The following is a 27,679-nucleotide window of genomic DNA, read 5'->3' as shown; positions in this document are numbered from 1 at the left end:
TGTGTATACATGAGCATCTGGATGGAAGATTGTTCTCTACAAGAATAGTTTTTGAGCCGATGAAAGACCAACAGGGATCTTGGACCAGGACAAATCATACAGGGGGGGAATAGGGGAAAGAGAAACTGGCTGCAGAGCGTCGAAAATTTCGACTCAAACCTCAAGTGCTGACAACGAACGCTCGCCAGAATAGTTGTTTGTGTTGGCCCCGGTTGCCCTGAAATTAGCCCATCTCTCTCTGACAGAGCTTGCTCAACGCACTTCACCAAATGCCAGTGTGTATAATATTTTGAAATTCATCCTCCTGCCCCCATTCTTGCGTTGCTTTCTGTAATTTGTGGAAAAACTGAAGGCCCTCAGATGGGAGCGCTCGTCATGCGTCTGCCTCTTGTTGGTGTGGTGAAGGGGGAGCCGCTGCATGAGCGAGTGAGTGTTTAGTCTGGGGCTCGTCTCTCGGGGGACGCGCGAGGAAGTGGGTCGCACCTAAACAGACCAGTTGAAGGGTTAAAGTGATGGGTAGTTTGCTGTGACCATAATACCTGAACATGGAGGTCAAGCACTCGTTTCCATCCCTGGAACCTTCCCCCTAAGTCTTCATTTAAAGTGACTCAATCTTTTTATGGGCACAGTGCAAACACATGAACTCACAGAAGTAATACATAAATCACCTGTGCTCATACACACACACAGAGTAGCTATGTTTAACATGTACTTAAAGGACGCCTGCTCACTGTTCTGGTTGAGAGCCAAGGGTTAATGGGTCTCTGAGTGATGCTCTCCTCATATGCCTGTGTTCTTTAGCTTCCCTCGGCGTCCGAGTGTTTATGTGAATGGTGTGTGTCTGTTTGTTTGTTTGTTTTCTGTGTGTGTGTTGGCTTATACTGCATGTTAAGTGCTTTGGAGGAAGGGAGGCAGGGAGGCAGGGAGGGAGGGAGGGACATATCCAGAAGAGTCAGTGGTGCCATACAGCCTGTAGTTCCTGGCAGCTGCAGTTTTTTTGCTAACATCTCCCTGCCGTATTGGGCTGACTCCAGGTCTCAGCTCTCCGTCTTTCCAGCGCTGGCCGAGCTGGCCAAGAGCACTACCAGTGACCCTGGATTTGGCACTGGTCGTCGGCAGGATGACTAAACACGGTCTGTAGAGTACTCTTGAATCCATTTCTGCCATCACCAAATTAGAGAATATGCGGTTTAAATTGCATACAAATCATTCTTTCCCCTGCTTTCCCCCCCCCCGTCCTCTCTCACTCTGTGATGAAAGTGCAAGTCAGACATGTTATTTTTCTTTTTCACTCCGTGTGCAGGGAGCAACCAACCTGGAGGAATCTCTAGAAAATGTCCATGAATAGCTTTTCCATGTATCCCAGGTTCTCTGATCCCTGCAGGGCACAGATCCATCTGATGGCTCTGCAAGAGGGGAAGGTCAGGGGTCGCTGACCGCGGGGGACCCGGGGTGCAGCAGCGGAACGTCAAGAGTGCTCCGAGTGACGGGAGCAGAGTGATGGCACCTCAGAGAGATGGGTCTCGTATTCTGGGCTTCAAATAGTCATGCACTCTAACGCTCTCACACAAACATGGCTTTGATGCTTAAAGTTATGAGCTGGAGACTGAGGCGCCGGTTAGCATGACCTTAGATGAACTCCCTCAAGAGCGCCAACAGTCTTTGATCTTCTTGTACTTCTGTTAGATAATGTCTCAAGGCACATATTTAGCTTTTGTTTCGGCCAATTAAAATATCATGCAACGCTGCCAAATAGAGCCATTTATGGGAAACGGTTTATTTGGCTCGCGCACAACAATAGGGCTTTCCCTTAAATACTTTGGGTTTGCCACCATAGCCAAGACCTAAAGCTGAACTTGGTTCCTCAGATATCCGATATGCTCCATTCTTCAGTGTTACACACTGGTTGCGCGTGGCAGTGTCTTGTGTTACTGGAGCCAACGTGGCCAGTAACCGTAGACTTCAGCGCGGTGCTCGCCGGACCATTTTAAGTGTTTTCATAGCTTGGGTCTGAATTCTCGACTGCAGACGTGGGACTCATAGATTGGACATTTGCATAGCCAAAAGAGTGTGCAGTCAACATTAAGGTGCGGAGGCTTGAGTCCAGCTATTTGACTTGCAAAACCGTCTGTGTCAACAGGATGCGCCATCTTCACAGCGTATAGCCCCTGCCTTGTACTATAGGCGCTCGCTTTCCTCGTTACTAACTAGATCAGAAATAGAGTGGAGCGTGGCCGCTGTCCTCCTGCCCCCACCCAGGCCATTATCCCGTCAGTCTCAGTAAACAGACCATTAACGGACAGAGTTGGTGGAGGCCAGATCACTATTGTTTTCCCTACCATAGATCTGTGCAAATATTGATCCTCTCTCGAAGTACAAATCAAAATAAGCACAAACTGCACTCGACTCGAGGCTTTTTTACTTGTGGGTGAGTCATTTCTGACCCAAAGAAAGCGGGGCAGAAACGGGAGGAGCATTCCAGAGTGACAGAGCGGGAGGTACACCGTGTATTCTGGTCAACTGAAAACAGATCTGCCTTTCAGTGTTATTGTTTTTCCTCTGTGGGTCGTGCACCAGGCAGACCAGCAGTCTCCTTGTAAGTGAGTCACCAGCGGGCAGGGAACTCCGAGGACACCGGTCTCTTTGGCGAGTTTATTTGTGTCGCAGCCTAGAGGCGGCGGGGTCAACACCCGGCAAACGGTGAGGAGATGTGTCTCTTGACTATTTTAACATACACCGCTCTGTGTAGAGGTTTGCTGCCTTGAATCGCATGCTTAGATTTTCTCCTCATCCCTGGGGCCAAGGGCCTGTCAATGTATTGGGGGGGGATTAGTTAGCTCATTTTCCCTTCTTAAGAGCTGGGTAAAGAAAACAAACTCCCGTCATGTGGAGCTTGGCTGTATAGACCTGCCATGTACACCTCATGGAAGGAGGTACATCCTCACCAGGAAGTATGAATTATCACCCTCCCCCTTGCTGTACCTGTCTCAGTCTTTTTTGTCCCCACCCCCTTCCCCCCCCGTATATTTGTTTCCCATCTTTCTCGATGATTGAAATCTCCTTTGCCTCTCCCCGGTGCTCGAGGTGCATCAGTAACTGATACCTGTGTAGGCGAATCCCGCCCCTGGGAAAACTCCATTCTTCCTCTGTGTATCGGTGCTCTATTCCCAGAATGTTACATCCAAATGTCAAGGCTCTTTAGCTGTGTGTGTGTACGCTTGCATGGGTGTGCCTTGCGCCAGCAGCCATTCACTGGACAGCATATGTCTTTCCATTGTTTACGGCCCCATTTGGCTAACGACGACACTGATGTCATGTCATTATCCTCCCTCTCATTCCAGTCCGCCTCACTCCTCCTTCCTCTAAGCTCTCCAGGGGGGCAGAGTTATCAAGTGGCAGCTCAGGAGACGAAAGAAAGATGCTCTCTCTCTCTCTGTATCGAGTGGCTCACGTGGTGTGTGCTGCAGATAGGTGTGAAACCAGTGGCGGGGCCAGTCAACCAGCCTCTACTGCCCCCATCAGGCTAGAGAGAAGCGGCGCAGGGCCGAGACACACAAGTATGCTTTGAATGAGGAGTGACAGGTGTCTCTTAAAGCGAGACGTCGAAGAGTTTAGGCACAAGGAGCACAATAGACCTTTGTCACAGGCACGGAATCAACTCTCATCATTATCACAAATGCTGACAAGCCCGAGCGCAACTTATAGATCGCCAGTCGCGCCACGTGAGAATGTATTTCTATACCGTGTTAATGTCAAGTGTTGCTTCTGTTAACACTCTCAAAATGTCCCCCCCCCTCCCCCCCCTTTACTAAGTGTCAGTGATCCGCACCTCAGTGATACAGAGAGACAGACTCGGCCTTTGTCAGTGGCGACGATAAGACACGCGATAACAGATAAGGAGTCTGTCGGGCTTGTGAGGATGTGAGGTAACTGTACAGAGCTGCACAACTTGAGGTAATCTGGTGGATGGTGGGCAGGCTAATGGCTGAGGATCTCTCCCTCTCTCTCTCTCACTCACTCACTCACTCACACATGTCCCAGAGGAAGCGGTATTCAGTGGAAGAGTGTGACCCATGACCCGTGGTGAAGAAAGACGGCTGTTGACAGATATAGTATACCTGTGAGAGTCCTCTGTGTTTGCCTTGTCTGCAGGGGTTTTTGTTTCTGGGCCGCAGCTTGGACCAATTCACACACTCTCCGCGAGTAAAAACCTTCGGCTCCGTCGGTTTTCGGCGTTTGCGCCTGCACGCAGAACGACTCCGCTTGTAGATAAACATGTAGTCGTACACATGTGAGAGACACACACACACACGCGCGCACACACACACACACACACACGCGTGGGGGCAGAAGCACATAGCGCACATCCACACAATGCGCTCAGTGTGCTGTGTCTCTCACAGGGGTACATTTTCTCTCAGGGTAGAGTTTAGAAAAGGAGGGGCAGATGGGGCAGCAGGCCTGTGACTGAAACCGGATCTGCCTTAGGAATGCAGGGGGTGTTTTTGGAGGACTGGAGTCTGTGGTGGGGTGGGCTGGGGTTGGGGTAGAAAAGGGGTGACTTGAGGGGTAGGATGGGTGATTAGGGGTGACAGCTGAGTGCTGACCCCTCTATAATGACAAATCATCTGGCAGGTGTGTGCCTCCCCCAACTAACCCCCACCCACCCACCATCATTCCTCGGCCAGGAATCCTCCACCGCTGCTAAAGGAAGACTTCCGGACATTTCCTGTGTCATTCGTTGCAGCCCCGCGTTCCTTCAGACGCTGTTCAGATATCGCCTGTCCACGAGGTGTCTTCCCTTTGTGGATTCATCAGAACACACCGTTGTATCTCCTCAAATGTCTGGAAGTCGGTGAACCCCCTCCACTCTGAGTCATGAATCATGCTGACGACCAAAACGCCTCCGATTATTTACACTGTAGAAACGACTGACCCTGAGACTTTGTCGGGAAAAAAAATGAAGAGGCATCGCTTACATCCAGTTTCTCGTCTTTGAATTTGCCGTATGGTGAACATGACTGAGGAAGTCAAACCAGTTTTTTAAGGGCTGATTGTGATTGTGCCATTGTCTTGTACGTCAGCGCTGTGGTTTAGATGTTGATTAAGCGTCGGCTTGCTGAAAAAACCTCTGGGTTTTTTTTCCAACGCTCCTCTTAATCCAATTCCGTCCAACACGTGGAGTCTAGACAAGAGGCCCAAAACAATCTGCACCTCCATCTGATATCTACTTTTTTTTTTTTTCCCCTCCCGAGTTCCAGCCCTGCAGCTATTTCCCTCAAGAGGCCAAACATCCCTCCTATTCCACAGCAGCAGCAGCATCAGCAGCATCACCGATTCCAAACACAAAGAAGAGCCACACATTCTCAGCTGGAACTCACACGGAACCCGGTGGAACATTTCGCCACTTATCTTTTCACTTTGAATTAGAGACGGGGCTCTGCGGTGTTTTCCAAGCAGCGTGAGTGTGGGGGGTTATGCGCTCGCTGTTCCGTCAGGAAAATCTCTGACCGTTTATTAGCACGAGCAGGAGACATTGCCCAGGTATTAAGGTTTCCAGACTCAAGTGGAAAAATGCTGTTATTGCAGTGGTGTGGGTTTGATCCGGCTGCACACGAAAGCATGAGAGAGAGAGAGAGTAGAGTTTGAAAAATAACACAAGCACTTCATCTTGTACCGAGCGTTTGAGAATATAAACACACAGTTGATTCCAGTGGATTATTACGCTTATTCATTCCCATTGTTTATCACTACTTTGAGTGTGTACAGCAGTCTGACACACATCTCCATACTGCGTTATTCAGTCGTCTTCATCACCTGCACTCTTCTTTTCCCGCCCCCCCGCCCCCTTAAAGCGACATAATGGGCCAGTCCAAAGTGACCCATATTTACCCAATAATACGAGGCTTTGAAAAGACCCGTATCGAGTTGCAGCTAATGCTCCAGTGGGGCCTGGAGAGTGAAAGATGTTACCGGCTGAAATGGCTTGGGTTTCAGGGCCCTGCGAACAAAAGGCAGTCCAGTCCTTGGAGAGAAAAGGGAGAACGAGGGAACGGGGGAGACAGGGGTGGGAGAGCATGGAGAGTGTTAATGCACACAGTGAAACAGTAGCGTCAGAGGGTCTCGAAGCATCTGTTACAGGGCGGTACAGTGTGTGTGTGTGTCTGTATCTCAGTTTATGATTGAAGGCGGCGTAAAAGGGTCTGTTTTTGTAGGCGAGTGTACCAAAAACATCTTTTAATGCATTTCTTGTTGTTGCACGTCCTCCCGGTGTCAGTCCGCTTTTAATTTGTCAGCGTCGTCAAGTACAGTCATGCGAAGAGAGTCGAGTTCCGAACATGTATAAGCCGGCAAACGTATCGGGTCTTTACAGGAAGACGCGGATGCAGCAGCTGAGTTAATGGAGCAGAACTGAACTAACCTCGGGTGTTAGGGGTGAGGAAAGGGCAGACGGGGTTGGTTTAAGAGAAGGAGGGTATTTGATGATGATACCCAAAGGTGATTTCACCTCGTATCCTCCCTCTTTTTCTGCTTCCCACCCCTCCACCGACGCTCCTCACCCCCTTCCTCCCTCTCCTTCATGTTCTCTCTCTGCTCTCTTGCTCTCTCGCTCCCTCCTTAGGGGCAGGCAGGTATAAAGTTACACAGAGCTCTCAGCTTTCTTGGAAGGAATGACCACATGAGTAGCTTGGGGATTAGATTAGCAGGAAGAGCAGACTTAGCCGGGCTGTAAATAGCCCACTTTTTTCACCATTAAAAAGGCCCAGTACAACATAATCAATAGATAGCACTCATCTCATGCAGGAAGCCATACGAGAAGACCTCCCTCAAGTGCTCTGAAGGACAGGCTACAGCAGCTTGGACCTAATGAAGTTATTATTAATCACTGAGCCTCCTGTTTTGAACTTGTGTGTTGTTTCTCTAGTGGGTGATGAGTGGTCTTTGTGTGCGGGACCTGACTGACATCTCGCGCCGCTCATCTTCTCACTTTCACTGTCCGTTATAAAACTTGACAAGGTCATCCCCCGCATGTCCTATTCATGAAATACAGTGTTATTTTTTTATTTTTTTTATTTTAGGTTTTAAAAACATCAAAGCCGAAATAAGATACATTCAGTGAGCAGACTCACCAACACCTTTTTGTGCCTGGCCATCTCTCATACTTGCACACACACACACACACACACGAGCCTCAGCTCTCAGTCTGAGTCTCCCCACAGGTGTTGGGTTACTGTGTAAAGCAGTTTGAATGAGCACTGAAATCACAGAGGACTGTCTGTGCTCTTGATTTCCATTTCACTTTGATGTTTCCCTGGCTCACAGGAACAAGGGCCACGAAGCCAGACTCGTGTGAGGGCTTTAGACCTCTCTGCAAGGGCTATGATTTCTGCAGGGGGGGGGCAGTATTGAGGGGCAAAGCTACGTGTTGTCTCAGTTGTCGGAGGACTTTGCTTTATTAGGGTTGAGCAATGTTGCAAGAACCTGCACGAACATGTGAATTATTATTATTTTTTTTTCCGACTTATTAACTAGGAGGAAGGATTAAAGTGGCTGCCAGGTTAGAGACAAACAGTCCCAACTGTTCCATCGTGCCCCCAATGTAAAATAAACAGGAAGGTCTGGGGAATGCGCACACGAAATTCGGTACACATGTGTAGTGGGTCAGGATGAAGAAAAAATTACATTATGACCATGATCCAAACCCAACAGGAATTCCGCCATCTTGGGTTGATTGGCGATTTTTTGGCGATTTTGGCGAATTCGCAGCAATGGTATTTGAACTAACTCCTCCTAGAGTTTTCGTGCGATCACCTTCAAACTTGGTGAGGTCCCTGTGGACCAGTTGAGGAGCTCACGGTATCAAAAGTTTTTTCAAATGTCACATGGCGCGCGAGATAGGGGGCGGCAAAGTTCGTGATGATTCTGATGTTTCGCATCAGAAAAACAAAACTCTTATAACTTTGCGATGGAAGGTCCGATCCAAACCAAACTTGCTATGATTGATGATGGGCCATGGCTGAAGACGTCTATGAAAAAACGGTGAAGTTTGAAAACAGCGCCTCCTTGTGGTGAAAGAAAATACACCAAAAAAAAGTTTTTTTACGATTTCGGGAATAACTTTTACACAGATAATCGTACCGCACTCAACATTGGTGACAACAGTCAAAACACATGGTAGATGATGTGTGATCAATATGACGACGAATCGTTTAACGGTGTTGCCATGGCAACGACGCAAAGTCGGATTTTTGGGACAAAAAATCAAACTGCTACAACTTCGCGAATCCTGGTCCGATCTGAACCAAACTTGCTAGGATTGATGACAGTCCGGCCCTAAAGACGTCTATATGAAAATATTCAATTTCGAAAACAGCGCCCCCTGGTGACAGCAGACAGTATGACAGCTTGTATTTCAATTATCTCCTCCTAGAGCTTTTGTGCGATCACCTTCAAACTTGGTGAGATCAATGTGGACGAGTTGAGCATCAAAAGTTATCAAAAGCTTTTTAAAATATTGTATGGCGTACGAGATAGGGGGCGCCAAAGTTGGAGATAATAATAATTTTTCACAACAGACAATGAAACTCTTATAACTTTGCGACGGAAGGTCTGATCCCAACCAAACTTGCTATAGTTGATGATGGTTTGTTGCTGAAGACGACTGTGTTGCTGAAACGGTACATTTTGAAAACAGCGCCTCCTGGTGGTGGTAGAAAATTCTAAAAAAACAAACTGTTACAACTTTGCCAATCCTGGTCCGATCTGAACCAAACTTGCAAGGATTGATGACAGTCCGGCCCTGAACACGTCTATATGAAAATATTAATTTTCAAATACAGCGCCCCCTGGTGACAGCAGACAGAATTACATTTATAGTTTTTGATGCTGCTCCAACAGGGATTGTTGTATCCACTTGAAACTTAGTATGTGGGACCCCAGACCCTTCCTCAACATGTCCGTAAAAGGTCACCTCCCTACAGGAAGTGGAACGCCCGAAACAGGAAGTAAAGTCTTACATTGTCCGATTGACACGAAACTAGATATGTGAGTTACGGGACCTTCCCTGAACATGTTTACGGAGACGCCGTTGACCGAACAGGAAGTCGGCCATTTTAAACAGGAAGTGCCCTCTAACTTTGCAGTACATTGTCCGATCTGCACAAAACCTTATATGTGACACCAGCAACCTGTCCTGAGCATGTCTGTAAAAGGTCACCTCCCTACAGGAAGTGGAACGCCCGAAACAGGAAGTAAAGTCTTGCATTGTCCGATTGACACAAAACTAGATATGTGAGTTACGGGACCTTCCCTGAACATGTTTCCAGAGACGAACAGGAAGTTGGCCATTTTAAACAGGAAGTGCCTGCTAACTTTGCCGTACGTTGTCCAATTTGCATGAAACCTTATATGTCACACCAGGGACCTGTCCTGAGCATGTCTGCAAAAGATGACCTCCCAACAGGAAGTGGAATGCCCGAAACAGGAAGTCAACTCTAAGATTGTCCGATCTGCACAAAACTTGATATGTAAGACAAGGGAACTTCCCTGAACACGTTTACGGACGCGCATTTGACCGAACAGGAAGTCGGCCATTTTAAACAGGAAGTGCCCTATAACTTTGCCATACGTTGCCGATCCCCCCCGAAATTTGGATCGACATGTGCGGGGACGCCGCTGAAAATAACTAGTACTGAAAATAACTAGTACCGCGCGCGGTGAATGAACGGGTGAGAGCGCGAGGCGCGCGGGGAGCCGTGGCACACGGCGACTCGCGCGGGTCGGCTCGAACCCGTTCAGAACCGCGCGCGGTACTAGTTAGCTTTGTCGTCGGATGATGCAAGAAAGCTGCACCGAACATGTGAACAAACGGCCAATTTTTTTTTTCCGACGGCAGACAACTGAGGAGGAAGGATTAAAGTGGCTGCACAGGTTAGAGACAGAACAGTCCCAACTGTTCCATCTGTGCCCCCCAATGTGAAAATAAACACCGACTTTTGGCTTTTCATTAGAACCTGAAAAGGGGCTTTGGCAGGATACATCTGTAAGCACCTAAAAAATAAAAGACACTTATAATACTTTAATAGAGTTGTGTTGGGGAGGCTTTTAGGCACAAGGTGTTCCAGCGTTAATGCGCGTATGTCTCTACGTCGATCTCCTCAAAGAGCCAAGAGTGTTCCAGAGAGCCAGAAAAAACAACTTCAAGTGTGGATTTAATGAAGAATAAACGTCCCCTCGCAGGAACCACTTTTTGAAAGCAGCTCTCAGGCTGCCAGTCTGTCGCATTATTTACAAAATACCTCCCTCCTGTTACTGACCACGGCTCTCTGTGTGTTCTCAGGTATCTGAACCACGTGCGTGCCGCCATGCCTCAGGACACAGCTGGAGGATACACCTCGGCTTTGGCGTGTCATCGGGCCATTCAGGATGCTTTCAGCGGGCTGTTTCCTCTAAAAGGCTAACAGTAGCTACTAGGTAGAAACGTGACTGAACGGACTATAAATACTGCGCTGCTACGACTATGAAGAGCTGCTGTGGTGGGTAGACGTGTTTTTTTTGTTAATGTATATACGTTTTTATATTTTGTGTTAATTTTATATTGAAATAAACCACAGGTTGAAAACAGGATTTGTGTCATTTTACAGGTTTATTTAAAAATGAGTGAACAAAATGATATGATCAGAGGGTGATAAAGTATTTAACCAAGGTTTGCTTCTTGCCATAATTTCCGATGGCAAGATTAAACATCTGTAACTCGTGCGATATTCCTATATTTTTTTTAACGAAAGCTTCCAACTAAAATAGCACATGTTATGTTGAATCTGTGGTTTCTTCACACTTCTGTCTCTTTGGGACTGGTTCTCCTGAAGACTCTGTGGAGACACACAGAAAAACACAACATTTGAAGGTAAACAAAGGAGAATAACCACTGAGTTGTAAAATAAATATTTTCAAATTCAAATTAATCGAATCCTCACCTGTTTGTTCGCTGCTGCTGCTGCTGCCGAAGAGGACCTCTTTAGGGAGTGTAAATCTCACACACATCATGTCCTTGTTGGGCGCTACATTACGCACAAAATGCACAGAGCATCTGTTCTCCAGGGAGAATCCGAGGCTGTGCGACGCCCTCCTCACCACATCTGTCTCGGGGTCGTCGTCTTTCGAGAAGCCGTAGCAGTAGACTGTGGGTAGATGGTCATCACAGGGAGCCTGCTCCTGCAGGAGACCTCGAAATGCATCCAGAAACTCCAAAGCCAAGGCAGGCAAGTTCATCACCACGTGAACGCTGCCTTTTCCTTTCAACAGCGCAGGCAGCTCCTGCTTCACAGGTCCCTGGATGAAAGCCCTGCCGTCCAGGTTGAACGTCTGGACTTTGCTCTCCACCTTGTTGAGTTTGCGGTTGTGCTGCAGCCATCGGTGCGACTCCGGGTTGAGATCGTTGGCGAACACGGTGGCGCCCGAGCGCGCGGCGGGGATGGCGAAGGGTCCCACGCCGGCGAACACGTCGAAGACCGTGTCGCCGCGTTTGACGAGCTCCACCACGCGCTGGTGCTCGGTGCTCAGCCGGGAGTTCCAGTACACGCGGGAGAAATCGAACTCGTAAGTCACCCCGTTTTCTTTCACCTGCAACACACAGATCAACGACATGAGCATCAAAAAGTGTTCGAATTACATTAAATAATAACTGAGATGGGAAATGTGTGTACAAATAACATGAGATTATTTTTTTTATTTGTTCTATAACTTACTTTGGCCACCATGTTCTCCTCTCCGGCCAGCACCTCCATCTTAAAGTTGCGGTACGTTGAGTCAATTGTGTTTGTCTTATTGACCACACAGGTCACACTGGGGTTTTTGTCCATGATAACTTGACCTACAAAAAAGAAGCATCACACTTGTTGAGGCAAAGAGTTTGACTCCTTAAACCAGCTCTGCTTACTGTCTTTTTGACAGTGTCAGTGTCTCTAATCCACATATCGTCGCCGGCCTCACTAATGTCTTGTGTCTGATTTAAACGAATCCACTTATGCTTCTCATTGCATCTTCACAGTATCCATCACTCCTGACTTCCTCATAGAATACCACAGTTTCTATTAGCACCCGATCATAAGCTTTCTCTCAGTCCACAAAGACAAAGCACAACTCCTCCTCTATATTTCTCCATCAACACTCTCAAAGGAAAACATTGCATCTGTGGTATTCTTGCCGCAGCTCACTGATCTGCACTTCTCTTTCCCATGTCATCAAGGTGTGACTGATCAACTTTATACCTCTGTAATTAATACTGCAGTTCTGCACATCACCCTTGTTCTTGAAAATTGGCACTTCTTCTCCATTCCACAGGCATTTTCTCACTCTCCAGGATTGTGTCACACAATCTGATCAAAAAGTCCACTGCTCTCTCCAAGACGTCTCCACAGGTATGTCATCTGCACCAACCACCTTTCCGCTCATGTTCAATACAATGTATTGTTACTATTTTTTATTTTATCTCATTTCTATAACTTTTAAAAATGTATATTTTCATTTCTACACAAATGACTGAAGTTTAAACTCTTAAAAAAAACATTTTTCTATAAGTTAATTAAGATGTTATTGCGACCAAACGCAGGAGTATATTTTTTACTACAGTAAGTGAAGGCAACATTTTCAAGATAATAGCCAATTCCAGCTTTTATGATCTTAGTTGATAAATATGTTTGCCATAAATCAACTCATGACATCACAAGTTAAACATTTTCATCAACAGACTTCAGAAGAACGCGTTCGGTGGTCACTTTTTGGCACAAGCAGTTTCACAGACGATGAAAAAGGAATAGATTGCACATAACAGAACAAGGGTTTGATCAGTATGAGTGTCTGTCACTGTCACCTTCCAATGAGTGAGAATATCACCCATTATTAAACGTGTGCATCTCACCTATGAGGTTCTTGTATGGGAGCTGGTGTTCCCTCAGGTTCATGTGTGCGATGTGTCCCACCCGGCTGAACCCAGAGGTCACATCCTGGCCCTGAGGCAGCACAGCCTCCAGCACTTCTTCACTCTTCAGGTTGTCGTAGGTCAGCTGCAGCTCATGAGACACAAGCTCGTCATCAACGCCAAAAGCCCTCAGAGCCTCAGCTTCAGCCTCAGAGAAGGAGCTTTTTGAGGAAATTCTGTGAGGGTCCAACAGGAATAGACGAAAGTCCCCACTGTCTTCTGTATCTTGTACCACTCTGGACAATCCTGGGCGCTGAAGGGCGCACTTTTTCAGGCTCTTAATCACTTTGTTCAAGACACTGGTGGGCACCCGTAGAGCTGGGACAGAAATGCTTTGTGTGAAGGCCTCTTTGTCCAGCGAGGTCATACCTCGAACCCCTGGAGGCGGCTGGTAAAGTTTTGGCTCCATTATGGGCTTGAAAACAGAGTCAGGACAGACGGAGGCTGCAGAACACAGGCTCCGGCGCACAGCAGCAGCAGGTTTTAGGTTTCTCAGAGTGTGTGCAGATGATAAGACTCTGACGAGGAGCCTGAAATAGAAGCGGAAACGTGGAACAAACACATCTGAACTGCAAAGCAAACGTTAGCTTTAACACATAACTAACAACACGACGCTCAAAAAGTCACAACCATGCTCTAATTATCGATAAAAATTCACAATTTAAGCTCAGACCTTGACATCCTCCGTTTTCAACAGGCACGCTTGAATTGCGTCATCAGTGTTGGACCACATGTGATTGGTCAGAGGAGGGTACAGCTCATTCCTGATTGGACGCTCTTCTCTCTGACGTTCTCATGCGACGGAAGTGGGAGGCACGTGACGTGGTGGGCAGTCAACAACAACAACAGTGAGCAGCGAATGAGTTTTCCACAGTGGAGAGTGGATTAAACCGTGATTTGACGTGAAGTGGAGCAGCTGGAAGTGGCGACACGGAGCACCGAGTGTTCGTTTACTGTAGTTAGTTCACGGTGTTTAGTTTCCCCGTGTAGAAAATGAGTGTTAATAGAAATGGACACCCAGCTTCATACAGCGAGTACACCGCCGTGGACAGTGAAGACAGTGAAACTTCTCCTTTACTGTCAAATGTAAGTGTAAAAACGTCACTGTCTCTCGTGTTACAGTCAATTAATTGTGCTTCAGTCTGAGTTTATGGTGTTTGTATGTATTTATGTTACAATAGTTTCTCTCTGGTGTTCTTTCTCTTTGCTCAGTCAGCAATTTAAAGTTCACCTTAACGACGTCTACAGCATTTAATGGATTATTTTGTTCCCCACAGTCTCTATAACAACGACAATAGGAAAACTAAAACAAATGAATAGCAATTATAAGACATAAAGACATTAGTTCCATTGTTTAAAAAAATGTATACATACAATTCCTTAATAGTAGAGCACTTTACATTAGTAAACAAGTGTTAAAGTGCTAATGAAAGTGGGAAACGTAACTGGTCTGTAACAGCACTTGTCTGTCTTTAGAGGATCTTGGTTTTGAATGCACCAATGTCAATTATGTGTCATTTGTTTCCTCCACATTTAGGATAATTCCAGTTTCTCCAGCCTAGCACTTTAAAAAACCAAACAAAAAAAGTATTTTAAAAACACATGCTACTAGTATAATGACAGACGTGTATTGTTTAGTCAAGTGGGAAAAAAAAACACTTTCAAGTAGATATGTTCTGACTTTTACACCAGTTTACTCATCGTGATTATTATAGGATTAAATCGGTGGTTCTCGAGGGAGCGTTACAGAGTCTACCTTCTACACTTTTGTATGAACTCACCCAGTCTTACTTGTAGTTGTGCTTGTGCAACATAAACTCCTCATAAGACTGTTAACGTTAATATAGAAGACGTAACCTTATGTTCTTTTTCGTAAGTAGTTATTGTCTTATATCTGGTTGAAAGTGACAGTTTTTCTATGGGTGATGTATGTGTGAACTTTTCAATATTTGTCAATGGTTTGAAGTCTTCTGACATTTTGATGTTTAAGAGAGTTGATAAATCAGAATGAGAAAGACCAGAAGCAGAAAGATGTAGATTCATTTAGTAGTTTTGTAGGATTCATAATAATCACAATTTATAATATTTATCATTGTAATTATTAGTTAAAAGTCTCCGTGTCAGATAAACCCACTCACTTAATTAAACCAATCATGATAGTACTATCTGTGTTATGGGTAAACGCTGATTCACTCAGCATTGTGCTGGTCGGGTGAGCATGATGGGAAAAACCTGAGGCCCTCAGCAGGAATACAGTTCAATTATCACTTCTTATCTTTTCATTTTACTTTTTTGTGAAGAGGGACTTTGCACGTTTATGAACATCAACATATAGACATGAAAGATTATAGACATTGGCAAATTTATTTCAGTAGCCCCACAGGCAAGTTAATGGAATAAGACTAAAACCAGAAAAATATGTAAACATGACGATAACAACAAATAAGAAGAAGCAGACAGACTGTGTTCCAGTTAGTGGAGACGGGTGATGAAGAATATAAAATGCCATGTTCTGACTCAAACCAGGAAGTAGGGACCTCAAGATTCAGGTTTCAAGGTAATTAAGGGACCAAAATGTAAAATACGCATAGATTTTTAAAGCGTTTGAGATAAATTGCATGTTGTCGTCATTTTATTGCACTTGGGTTAGTGAATTGTACATTGCCCTCTCGTATAACATGACTGTGCTGTTGCATCTTTATTTTAAAAGCCACACTCTCAGTTTAACATTTGATTTGTTTTATTTTTATTTGTCTTTATTCATATGCTGCAGTCTGTCTATGTATGCATGCATCCTGGTGTCATAGTTTACTTCCAGTCTTTCAGTACTGTAGGCTCGGGGTGAATCAGATTCAGCAGCTCGCAGGTCAATTTTGAGCTTGTTGTGACACCGACACCAGAGTTGCTACTCATTCTCTCCAGGATATCCCCTATTAAAGAGGTCAGGCAGTTTGGGCAGCTCCCCTTATCCTGAGCTCAGGCAGCTGTCCCACACACAGCCAGCCGCTCAAATCCCAGCCCATCCATTCCCATTTCCATCCCCTGATCCTACATGCCACTGCAGTGTTGTTTTATGACATCCATCATCAGGACAGGCCAGTTGTTGTTAATACTGTCCACTAAAGCTCTTACAGAAATAATCCGATTTCTTCTGCTCTCCTTTATCTTCACACTCACTGTTTAACTTTGTTATCTTTCCACCATCTCTCCTTTCTTTTCTTTTTTCTTTTTACATTTGCAGACATCAGGACAGACCAGGGACAAAGGAGCTTCCTTCACGTCCTCCGTGTTTAACCTGATGAATGCCATCATGGGCAGTGGTATACTGGGTCTGGCTTATGCCATGGCAAGCACTGGTATATTTGGTTTCTGGTGAGAATGCACTCGTCACGCCTTCCACAACGTGGAGTGGTTTAAATATCAAGTCGCTTTCCAAATGTTTTGACATATTCAGCCACTGATCTCGCTCCAATCTACCTTTCATCACTAGTATTCTGTTGATACTGGTGTCCAGCCTGGCAGCGTACTCTGTCCACCTCCTCCTGAAGCTATGTGACCAAACAGGTGAGAGACTATCAATGGATACACAGTCTAACTTTAGATGAGCTTTGTCCATAAAGGTGTCAGCCAGATGTTTAAATCCACACCCTGAACCACCGCCCTTTCTTCACTCATGATTAACTCAGGGCTACATGCTTTGTCGTCTGTTTTAAGACCTACTGTATATTCCTCTCTTTTGTTTTTCCTCCTATTTGATTCAGGTGGCAGTAATGCTTGATAATGAGCCAAGACAGGAGATTAAAAGAGATTATAATGGAATGTGTGAACTACTAATCATCGTCCAGTTTCTGTTGAGAATGTGATGTTAGGCTAATCTCTTTCTATTCTTCTTAAATGGCTGATTATAGTACGGCTCATTAACTGCATTTACATGAATATCCAGATATGAACCTGATTATGGCAATAGTTTGATCAGATACTGCTACGTAAACATAATGTTATGATTGCCTTCACCACAATTAGCCTGTACTGTTAGTTACATTATTTAGACTTCTTAATCAGATTATAGTACCATATTGGAGGTTTTACAGCAAAGGACGTGGATTGAGTTGTGAGTTATAATCAGACTGAGCTCTGAAACATGTAAACAGGAATATGCATGGGATTTTAAATCAAGAGTGCGATTATTGGTGTAGTCATTGTCATTGACTCGACTCTCATAGGCATCAATTCATATGAAGATCTTGGAGGGAAAGCCTTGCAAAAACCAGGAAAGGTAAGTGTTGCCTTGTGGATGACAATGAAATTCATGCATGTGTATCTTTCACAAATACGCACACTCACCTTTTTGAAATTCTTCTCAGTTTCTCGTTGGCATCGCTATTCTCGTTCAAAATATGGGCGGTAAGTCTGCTTCAATTTTACACTTTGGACTGTGAGTGAGTGCTGTGAGCCCCAGTTCTTGTCAGTTCATTGTGGAGGTAGATAGTGCCTCCTACTGGAGATCTGAGTTTTACTACTCCCCGCTTCCTGTAAGGCCATTATCCCGGCTTCCCTGATAACCTTTGACTCTGTCGCTGCTGCCCTCACAGACCCCTCCCCTGGGCCTGAAACCTGACTTTGTGTCTAATTGATCAGTGATGGTAAAAACCTCTGAGTGTTGAGTAGCCTAATGGGACTCTTCCATTTATTCCCCCCCCCGTCCCCTCACTTCGCTCCACTGCCATCTCTATCTGTGCCTCGGCCACAAGCGGTGGAGGACGGAGGTGGGTAAGCTCCTCTGCAGTCATTAGTGGCGCGGCTGAGTGGATTATTGCCAGGCCCTCTGGTATGTTTGTGGTTTTCCCAGCATGGGGCAGTATGTGTGAGATTGTGAGAGCCGGCACTCCAGCACGCATCTGTCTACACCCCGTGCCTCTTTTATAAGAGTGCAATTAGTCTCACTCTGAGTAAACATTCATCTGCACTGCCAAAGGCTGATGGGCCAATTGACCTTAATTACTGACCGGCCCAGAGCTCTCACAGCCTACCTCTCCCTTCACTCATAATGAAATGAAAGTGGCTCTGGCTTCTGTTGAATACACACACACACTCACTGCTTTGTGACCACACACACAAGGTCTGCAGCAATTTTACATGAATGCTTATTATTAGAACATGTTTTCTTACCACTTGACCAATAATAATCCCTTTTCTTCACTCAAGGGCCTTTTTTTTTGTTTGTTTGTTTGTTTAGAGATGTAAGTATCATCCTTTCGGGGATTTCTCATAAAAGTGTTACTGAATTAAAGTTAACCATATGCCTGAAACTAAAGCACTGCATCGTGTGATCCCGGCCCTTGTGTCCATGTTTCCCATTTGTGTTGTTAAAAAGACGTTTAGTTTAGTCGCTGGATGAACTTTTGCAGTGAAACGTTTTGTCTGAAAATCGAAAGCAACTGTCGCCTCATTATAACCCATTATTGGCAGAGTTTGCTGCTCATAAACGTCATTGGGTATTCTCAGAGTGAGTGTCCTTGTGTCTGTGTGGGCTGAAGGACTGTTGGAGGAATTCTCTTCTATAAACAAATACAGGATCTAAGGGATTATGGGCTCGGCTTATTAAATGGCGAGCGCAAGACCTGCCCCAGGGGCAGTGAGGTCCCAGTTAACTCTGGCTATGCCTGGCTTCACAAATTTAAATCCCTTTACATTATCTCCCTTTATGAGTGACCACACACGGGAACTGAATCCCCTGTTTTGGAGCAAACATATCCTCTTTTCCCAGTGCAGTCTCCATCTTCCGTTTTCCCTTTTCCGTCTCATGTTTTTGGGGGCTTGATGTGACCTCGGCGCCTCCTCTCATTGGCTGCGCGAGTGTTCGGGAGGGGGGAAGTATGTTGGAACCCATCAAATTCAGATAATATCCTGTTTCCTAGTGAGGGCTGAGTAGGGTTAGAAATACCTGGATTAGCGTCAGAGATCATTATTGTTAGCATTCCTCCATCCTGGCTGCTGCTCCTGGTCTCCAGCAACTGGAAGAGCTGCATAATGTCTGTTCCTCTGTACCAAGGGCTTTGCTGATGATCCCTCAGAGCTGCCTGCCCCACCCATCTGCATTAGCTCAGAGCCGCGGTGCAACCCCTCCACCCTGCTTTCTATTTCCTTGTGGTGGACACACACCGTCCTCACACAGCAGCGTAGGATCGCCCGTAGCAGCACAATCACAAACACGGCAGTCGACTTGATTTATTAGATTGTGTGCAGTTTATATTTCTTTTTAAATGTGAAAAACACATGTGCTGAACCGCTCTTCTCCCTCTCTCTCTCTCTCCCCCTCCCCAGCAATGTCATCCTATCTGTTCATCTTGAAGTCAGAGCTTCCTGCGGCCGTGAGCAGCTTCCTGGGCCCAGACAACACAGAGTAGGTGTAAAGCTCCGTGAGCTCCATCACCAAGAAAAAATACCACATGTATGCTCCTCCTTTTTAAACGAGCCGCATTAAGATAACGAATGATGCCGTAGATCACGTTGGAGCCAAAGTTTACGCTTCTGCGCAAAGCTACACAAACTGGAATGAGCCGGGGGCAATAAGAATGTATGAATAATGTGGTGGAAGAAGATTTTTCATCGAACCGCGGCGCACTACGAACACGTGTGTCTGTGAGCAATTGAGGGGGGGAAACCTTGTGTTGTATAGCATGAAACATGCCCAGAGGAAATGTGTTTATGACACGGAGCCATTCATCACCCTTCAGCAGCAGACGCCCGTGTCTTTCATTGGCCTGCGAGGACGAGCCCTCCAAGCCAAGTCGCCGGCCAAGAATGTAACTATCACTTTATTATTGGCCACACTGGTTTAAGCGAGAGTTGTAGCCGCCTCTCGGCCCAATCCGTCAACATCTGACTCTTCCACACACACAGCTGCTTTGTATTAGTGCTCTCCTTTCACCCGAATCAGACTGATACAAGGGGATATCAGTTTTGCCATTCTAATTGCAGCTCACTGCTGAGGGGAAACACAACGTTGCTGTTAATGAGCAGATTTGGGATGTGAACTGAACAAACAAGTCAATTCCGTCAAACCTAAAACAAACGAGGTTGCCTGATATTAAAAAGCTTTTCTTTATTCTGACTCGTTCTGTTTAAGATTCTCCAATCGTGTTTAAGTTAACGTTCAAGGCCGCAGATGTGGACCGCTGTGGCTTTATGCTGATCTTGCCTCGTTGGCACTCGCGCTACGACCTTAACTGAGCTGCTTTTCCTGCGTCTTGTTATGCCGTGAAATGTTACACATTTCATGGGTCTTTTGGGTATCCTGTGCCTTTGCATTGAGCCTCAAGGCTTCTGAAAATGGACCCTAATGACGGTCGATGTTGGGGTTTCTTTTTGGTAAAAGCAGAGAAGGCTGGTTAGTGAAGCCGCGGGCGAACGCCTCGGCTAAACTTAGGCTGGAGTAGAAGCGATTGGACGGGAGAGAGAGTGGAAGGTCTCTCACCGAGAGCGGTGTAGACGCAGAGACGAATCCATCAGCGCCTATGGAAGCGCCACAGCTGTGAAACTGCCAAACAAGGGTCAGTGGGTGTTGATGTGGTCAGAGCAGGTGCTGCTGACTGTGGAAGCCCCATAAAGAGTTGTGGAGCCAGTCCCTCGTGACCCCCGCGCTGCAGTCCAACACACAGCAGCACCCTTCCCCACCCGACCCCAACCCCTGACTGAGCCAGCATGCCTTTCACATGTGTCACCTCCATCACTGCCCCTCCTCCTCCTCCTAGAGCTCCTCAATCCTGAGTAAACCGTCAAGGCTATCCCTGAGCTAAGGAAAATATTTTCCCTCTTCTGTAAAAATCCGGCAAGTGAAATGTGGTCTCATCTGACGTTTGCATGTGAATTACATAATTGTTATGGTTCGCAAGAGCTCAAGCCTCTTAATTCGTACCACATGACGAATCTGTCGCTCTTTATTTGAGCACAAAATGGAGACAAATTTCCAGAGCTCGTCCACTTTAAGGCACCAAAGATTCATCTCTGTCATCCCTGACATTTTCACATGCAGGGAGACAAAAGTTTTTTTAAATGATTTATGTCCTCTCTTTGTTTTCCAGAAACACCTGGTATGAAGATGGCCGAATGCTTCTGATCGTAGTCACAATCTGCGTTGTTTTACCGTTGTCAATATTGCCAAAAATTGGTAGGTGTATCAAACAGTGCGTCGGTTTGCTGCTCGGCCTGAAATCAAACGCTTGATTCTCACCAGACGTCTCTTACATCGCAGGCTTCCTCGGATACACCAGTAGCATCGCTTTCTTCTTCATGCTGTACTTCACAGTTGTGGTGAGTTCTTAATTGCCCCCCCCTCCCCTCCCTCCCCTCCTCCAAAAATGACATCTTTTTTCTTCACATCACCTCTTCTCCTCCACTGTGTCGTCTCGTTTCCAGGTTGTGGTCAAGAAGTGGTCCATCCCCTGCCCGCTGCCTCACAACGTGACTCTGCTTTCAGGAGCCTCCCAGGTGACAACCGTCCCCCACCCTGTTTCCTCCTGTGCTTATTCATAAGATTCCAATGTCACGGCCAAAGGATTAGAAGGGGGGAAAAACCCAGAGGATCGAGTTCCCTGATTGGGTCAGCTCCGGCTGATGAGGACCAGAGAAGCTCGTAGAGCACTGTTTAGGATGAATGGTGCCAGTCCTGAGGGGGAAGGAAGTCCGGGTGACCTTGTCTGAGCCTGGAAGTGAACTCTGACCTGTAGAAATGATGCAGTCCTGGCATCAGCTAATTGTTTTCATTTGGAATGGGTGGAATTCGGGCTGCACACTCTCGACAGAGGACGTCTCCTCGTCTCTTACAAATAACTCACTCCACTCTTCTCGCTTTGTTTCTCCAGGTATCAAATTCCACTGACTCAGAGTGTACGCCCAAACTCTTTGTCATCTCCAGCGAGGTATGTATATAAAAATGGTGGGTGTGCGGCGCGGTCCGCACCACTTATTTAAGGAAGAGTGGCTACACGTGTAAAAGGGACCTAAGTTCACGGCGCAGCTGGCCGTCACATGTGTGCTACACAGAAAAGCTCCCCATACACATGTGGTATGCACGTTCACACACGTCGGGGCCACTTGTTCAGACCCAGCTTGATGCCGCTTTGAGACCAGAATCCTCCGAATATTCCGGTTTTTCAGCTCGCACGTTCAAACCCCCCCACCTCTGTCCTCTGTGTGTCGCAGAGTGCCTACGCCATCCCCACCATGGCCTTCTCCTTTCTGTGCCACACCGCTATCCTGCCCATCTACTGTGAACTGGACCGGTCAGTTCATTTAATTATATACTTATATGTTTATATTATATCAAATTTGCTCTAATGACGTGCATTTAACATGTCCTTGTGCTTTTCAGGCCGACTAAGGCCCGGATGCAGAACATTACAAACGTCAGTATCGGCTTAAGCTTCCTGCTTTACCTAATTTCCGCGCTGTTTGGCTACCTCACCTTCTACGGTAAACCTGAATTAAAAAAAGACAGTGACTGTAGCTTCTCCTTAAAAACCCGTGTCCTCACTCTTTTGCCTGCTGCTTCCTGCTCACAGCTCAGGTGAACTCGGAGCTGTTGCTCGGCTACGACGCGTTCATGCCGCGGGATGTCATGGTGATGCTGGTCCGGCTGGCCATCCTCCTCTCCGTGTTGCTGACCGTACCTCTGATTCATTTCCCTGTAAGTAGAGCACCGCCGTCTCTATCTCTATATCCACTTATTTGTTATTTATAAAGCTGTGCTTTAGCAAATCTATCATTTTAAAGCTCTAAAATATAAATTTTTGGCTATTTTGAGATTGTTATGACCCAAATGTTCAGGGATATATGGATGGACGTGTGTCTTAAGATGAATTTGGTGTATTATTTTGTGTGCTCCAGGCCCGTAAGGCTGTGATCTTGCTGATCCGCGGAAGTCGTCCTTTCTCCTGGCCGATCCACATCATCACAACCCTAAGCATCCTGGGCGTGGTGCTGATCATGGCCATCTTTGTCCCCGATATCAGAAACGTGTTTGGAATAGTGGGTACGTATGATTCCCACAGCTGTTTCCAGTGAGCGTAAAAGCAGCCAAACATTCCACAGTTATTGATCACGCGGGCTGAAGTCACAGTATTTGCTCATATATTATGAATGATACAGCCCTGTATGTAGTCAGTGCAAGTCAAAGGCTTTTTTTTTTTTACTTCCTTAGGATCAACAACATCCACCTGCCTGATGTTTATTTTCCCGAGCATCTTCTACCTCAAGATTGGCACACAGACCCTCAGATCCTTTGACTCCGTCGGGGTAAACACACACGACACAGCTGCACAAATACACGCGCAGACTAAACCGTTTATATTTATTATCCGCAATGTTTTTTTGTTGTTTGTTTCCAGGCCATACTGTTGATCATCTTTGGAGTCATCATGGGAGTCGCCAGCCTCTCTTTCATCTTCATGACGTGGGTATAGAGCTCGTAACCCTCGGCCTCAAACTCAAGCACATGAGCAGAGGAAAGAGAACTGAGTACTGGAGAGTAAAAAAAAAGAAAAAAAAAAGGGAACTGTTTGCGACTTATCAGCATTACCTCAAGCAAAAATATCTATTGGACAAGTTGTTCTCGACAATAGACGAGTGTTTTTGTACTTTTGAACTCAAAGACATTAAGCAAACCAAGTGCACATGGACCAAAATAGACCAAAGGTGTTTTTTTTTATGATCTACTCACTAATTTTTACAGGTCTCACACCCGAGTCAGGTTACTCTTTTTGTTTTTAATCCGCCTGCACAAACTGTGGGTGAGGCTTTTGTCACTTTAAATTCACTCCGTGTCCGTCGTGTTTTGTCTATTTTCACCTTCTGACGACCGTCGTGTTGTTGTCTGTGGATGATCGTGCACCTCGTGTGTCAACCTGCCATGTCTTTTTTACACATTTTTGCACAACGTTATTACTAATTTACTTTCCCCCGAAATGTATCTGATGAAAATCATTTTATTGTTTTTGAATGTTTCTTTTATGCCTTCTAATTTTATCTTTTAATCAGTGTATTGATTTGCCACATCCAGAAGATATTAAGAGTATTAGGGCCACATGTGAAACAAGCTTTTGAAAGAAAGTTAAAAAAAATATATATATATATTATGAGATTAAAATCCTAATTTCTGAGATTAAAATCCTAATTTCTGAGATTTAAGATATAATTTCTGAGATTACAATCCTAATTTCTGAGATTAGTCAGAATTCTGAGATTAAAGTCGTAATTCTGAGATTCAAGTAAATTCAGAAAAAGAATTCTGGGATTAAACTCATAATTTCTGAGATTACAGTCATAATTTTGAGATTAAAGTCATAATTCAGAAAGTTGTAATTCTGAGATTAAAGTCAGAATTCTGAAAAAAAAATCTAGAAACTCATAATGCTGAGATTAAAGTCAGAATTCAGGAAAAACATTGAGAAAGTTGTAATTCTGAGATTAAAGTCAGATAAAAATCATAATTCAGGAAGTCAGAAAGCTGGAATTCTGAGGAAGTGAAGAAGTCATAACTCTGAAGAATACCGAGTTTCTGATTTTAATCTCAGAATTCAGACTTTATACTCACAATTCATGTCATTTTATTTTTTACTTTCTTTCAAATTGTTTTTTCTTACACGTGACACTCTTCCGTAGCCACACCGCTTAGAGTACAACTCTCAGGTTAAAATGGTTCTACGTATAAAAAAGTATTTGATACTATTTTGGTTCTACGTATAATATACTCCATGTTGCTATTATTATGTAAAAATAAAGAAATCATTCGAGTGGCATTAAATAAAAGGGTAATTGTTCTGCGCTGACATGTCAGTCTGCTTGTGGAAAGCTCATCGCTCCGTCATGTCACATTCATAACTGTGTGTTTGATTGACAGGCCCAGTATTGACATTGAGACCCACTCCTTAGTGTTGTCATGTGGGTTCGGCCTGTAGCTAATGAAAGGCACATGCTCGGTGCGTTTCCAATCACGATGTTGTTTAGATTGTCTTCATGCTGCCTCTGGAACCGATGTCCACCCAGCTGCTGCTTTCAATTTAGGGAATTAGGCAGAGCAGCCCCCTCCGTCCATCCAGAGAGAAGTGGCTGCCCACTCTTCACGCCCCGTAAAGGAGGTTCCCCGAACTCCAGGAAACATCACTGGCCTAGCCATAGCTCCAGCAGTGGATATATGGGGTATTTATAATATATTATTATACTACTTTTTTTGTGATATTTTATTTTTGTCAAAGGAGTAAGTGACTCAGTGCACAAGGCTATCGACAACTCGAGTACCGATACTGTCATTTTAGACCATTTACAGCTGTTAACATCACATTATTTGTGCCGAGTCAATTCTCACAAATATTAATTCTCCCCGAAAAAAAGAAACAAGCAGCACCAAACATGACTCGGCTAAAATGCTTTTGCTGATTTTTGTTATTTACATTTTTACAGCCTGTGCACAGTGAAGCATGCGATACACAATATCCGGACCAGTGATTTTGACCAGTATTGTACCGATACCGATACTGACCGATACCGAGACGACACGTCTGCGCAAGCGCACTTTGCATTACCGTAGTTACGCAACAGTTTGTGCTATTGGAAAAATTCCAACTGTTTCTGAAAGCTGAGAAGTTGCACGTCAAAGCCAATATGTGGTTATTACGGTAATTCCACTTATAATTTATACTATTTCAAATGTAACACTCAAAATCTGGTGTTTTTTTAAATACAACTTTTTGTTTTTCTTCATAATGCACTATTTTAACATGCAGTTCATTGTAAATAGCTGCCAGGTATTGAAAGTTATTCTGGAAAAATGGACAAAATCACAGGACGTTTTCTGGCCCTTTTATGGTTAAAATAAGCAAAAAAGAAAAAGTCCAGACGGACAAGGGTTAAAATTCAATTTATCCTACAAGGGATATTTACCATATTGTCTCATAATTTAAATAAATCTGTAAACTAAGGCTCTGCAATATGACCAAAAGTGTAATAATAACTATATTAAGGTTTCAAATCAAATAGTGTTTTAGTTTGGGGGGGGGGGTTTAAATATAACAATAAAACCAGCCAATCACAGTATACGTCTCAAACGGTGTCGGCACAATGCGTGAGCGTGGAAGATTCAAGCGTTTTATTTGTCGCATGCGTCGTTACACTCGTATAACGCACAGTGAAATGTAACCCTGAGTCCCTCTGAGACTGTAAACATCCAAGAATATAAAGAGAGATATAAAAGGAATATATATGTTATTTCTATACATATGTATGTATGTATGTATATATATACATGCTAGTAGCAAAAATCAAAACTGAAAGTGAGTTAAAGTGACAAATGATGCAGTTTTAGCAGCAGTAGTACTCAAAGTGACATCATGATATGTTACCTGGCCTAACGTGTTCTCGTGCTCCCCTGCAGTGCATCTTCCCCTCAGTTATCTCTATATGCAGCACAGGATTACCACCTAGTGTCAGACTGTGTTCACAGCACTCCATCCATTCCTCATCATTTCAGCTCACTGGCACTCCTCCCTCCCTCTCTCTCTCTCTCTCTCTCTCGGTTTATAAAAGCCCTAAACTATGGGACGAGATAACCAGATGCTCCAATTTTCTCCCACTTTCCGTCGTGTGTGTCTGAGAACACGCATGTTAGCGCGGAGCGAGGCTTGTGTTTTTATGGAGGACTCGCGGAGGCGGGAGTTCTTGGCGTGGCGTGGCGTGGGGGCCGGAGTGCTTTTGTTTAGTTAAACTCGCTCTGGGCCCACGTCCAGCAGTATGACAACACCATCTCCCAGGGTTAAAGGGTGGAAAGAGGCGGAGGAACGGTGGTGGGCTGAAATTGAAACCCTGTTGGCAGCCCCCGGGTTCTTGTATTGTTTTAAGAGGTGTTGGCCGTGTTCTTTGAAAATGATTTTTCTGTTGTTGGATTTCTGACGAACAGCTGGGTCTGATCTGATTGTCCACACTTTGACCTTTGACCTCATTTGAGTACCTTCTATCTTAATGGGTGGGTAGGCTACACAAGTGCTCCCTCAGGCTCTTGCACGATATTTAAAGGAATACTTCACCCATTTGCATTTAGCATTTGTATTACTAGAATAGGGGTAGTATTTTTTTTTAAATTGTTTCACTGTTTACGTGTCCGCCATCTTTGCTTGGGCACGTAACAAAGAAAAGAATGACGACCTTTCTCAACTCGGGGAAACTGAGGATGCTAAGTAATTTTTCAAAAATACTACCCCTATTCTGGTAATACAAAGCTAGTAAAAAAGTAAAAGTAAATTTTTTCTGATAGATAAAAAAATCCCTGCACCCCACTGCAGATGTCATTTAGTCTCTTCTGTAGTGGAATTAACATAATATTTTGCCTACTTATGTCATCGCAAATCTAGATATACATCTTTTTCATACAGTAACATAAATAAATGTATAATAATAATATTGTTAGATGGTGCCTGCATAGAAGTCTTTTTAGCCTCATGTTGTAGACACTCATAGCAGATCTTACCCATTTTATAGCCAATATCGTGCCGATAATATGATAATAACTTCCTGATTATACTGTGCCAATAATATCATGCTGATAATATTGTGCCAATAATATCATGCCGATAATATGATAATACCGTGCCAATAATAGGTGACATTGTTTCTGTTCATGAAGTCCAAACAGAAGCAGAATAATAACAT

At 44.9% G+C, this 27,679-nt stretch overlaps 3 protein-coding genes across 3 annotated transcripts in view; 2 read left to right on the top strand and 1 right to left on the bottom strand.

Moving 5' to 3' along the window:
* The window catches only part of mnat1 (MNAT1 component of CDK activating kinase), a 31,638-nt gene extending 21,012 nt beyond the window's left edge, over positions 1-10,626 (top strand). The window contains exon 9 of the mRNA XM_044046818.1: positions 10,340-10,626. Within this exon, the coding sequence (XP_043902753.1) occupies positions 10,340-10,460 (121 nt within the window). The 3' untranslated portion in view covers positions 10,461-10,626. The remainder of the gene's footprint in view (positions 1-10,339) is intronic.
* On the bottom strand, positions 10,627-13,723 carry trmt5 (tRNA methyltransferase 5). The gene is made up of 5 exons (XM_044046816.1): positions 13,653-13,723; positions 12,920-13,509; positions 11,748-11,872; positions 10,977-11,622; positions 10,627-10,871 (listed from the first exon to the last, which is right to left on the bottom strand). The coding sequence occupies exons 1-5, from the start codon at positions 13,658-13,660 to the stop codon at positions 10,810-10,812; spliced, it is 1,431 nt and encodes a 476-aa protein (XP_043902751.1). The 5' UTR covers positions 13,661-13,723; the 3' UTR covers positions 10,627-10,809.
* A 37-nt stretch (positions 13,724-13,760) lies between these two features.
* slc38a6 (solute carrier family 38 member 6) lies at positions 13,761-24,798 on the top strand. Its single transcript, XM_044046817.1, has 16 exons — positions 13,761-14,065; positions 16,221-16,351; positions 16,470-16,543; positions 17,203-17,255; positions 17,344-17,383; positions 19,304-19,382; positions 21,064-21,149; positions 21,234-21,292; positions 21,398-21,469; positions 21,844-21,900; positions 22,184-22,263; positions 22,353-22,453; positions 22,543-22,667; positions 22,868-23,012; positions 23,181-23,275; positions 23,368-24,798. The coding sequence occupies exons 1-16, from the start codon at positions 13,973-13,975 to the stop codon at positions 23,440-23,442; spliced, it is 1,365 nt and encodes a 454-aa protein (XP_043902752.1). The 5' UTR covers positions 13,761-13,972; the 3' UTR covers positions 23,443-24,798.
* Positions 24,799-27,679: the final 2,881 nt, after the last annotated feature.

This window comes from Solea senegalensis, linkage group LG16 (genome assembly GCF_019176455.1).
Source record: "Solea senegalensis isolate Sse05_10M linkage group LG16, IFAPA_SoseM_1, whole genome shotgun sequence".
NCBI classification, from domain to species: domain Eukaryota; kingdom Metazoa; phylum Chordata; class Actinopteri; order Pleuronectiformes; family Soleidae; genus Solea; species Solea senegalensis.
The sequence above is the reverse complement of the archived record's forward strand: the minus strand, read 5'-3'. Positions and strand labels throughout refer to the sequence as shown.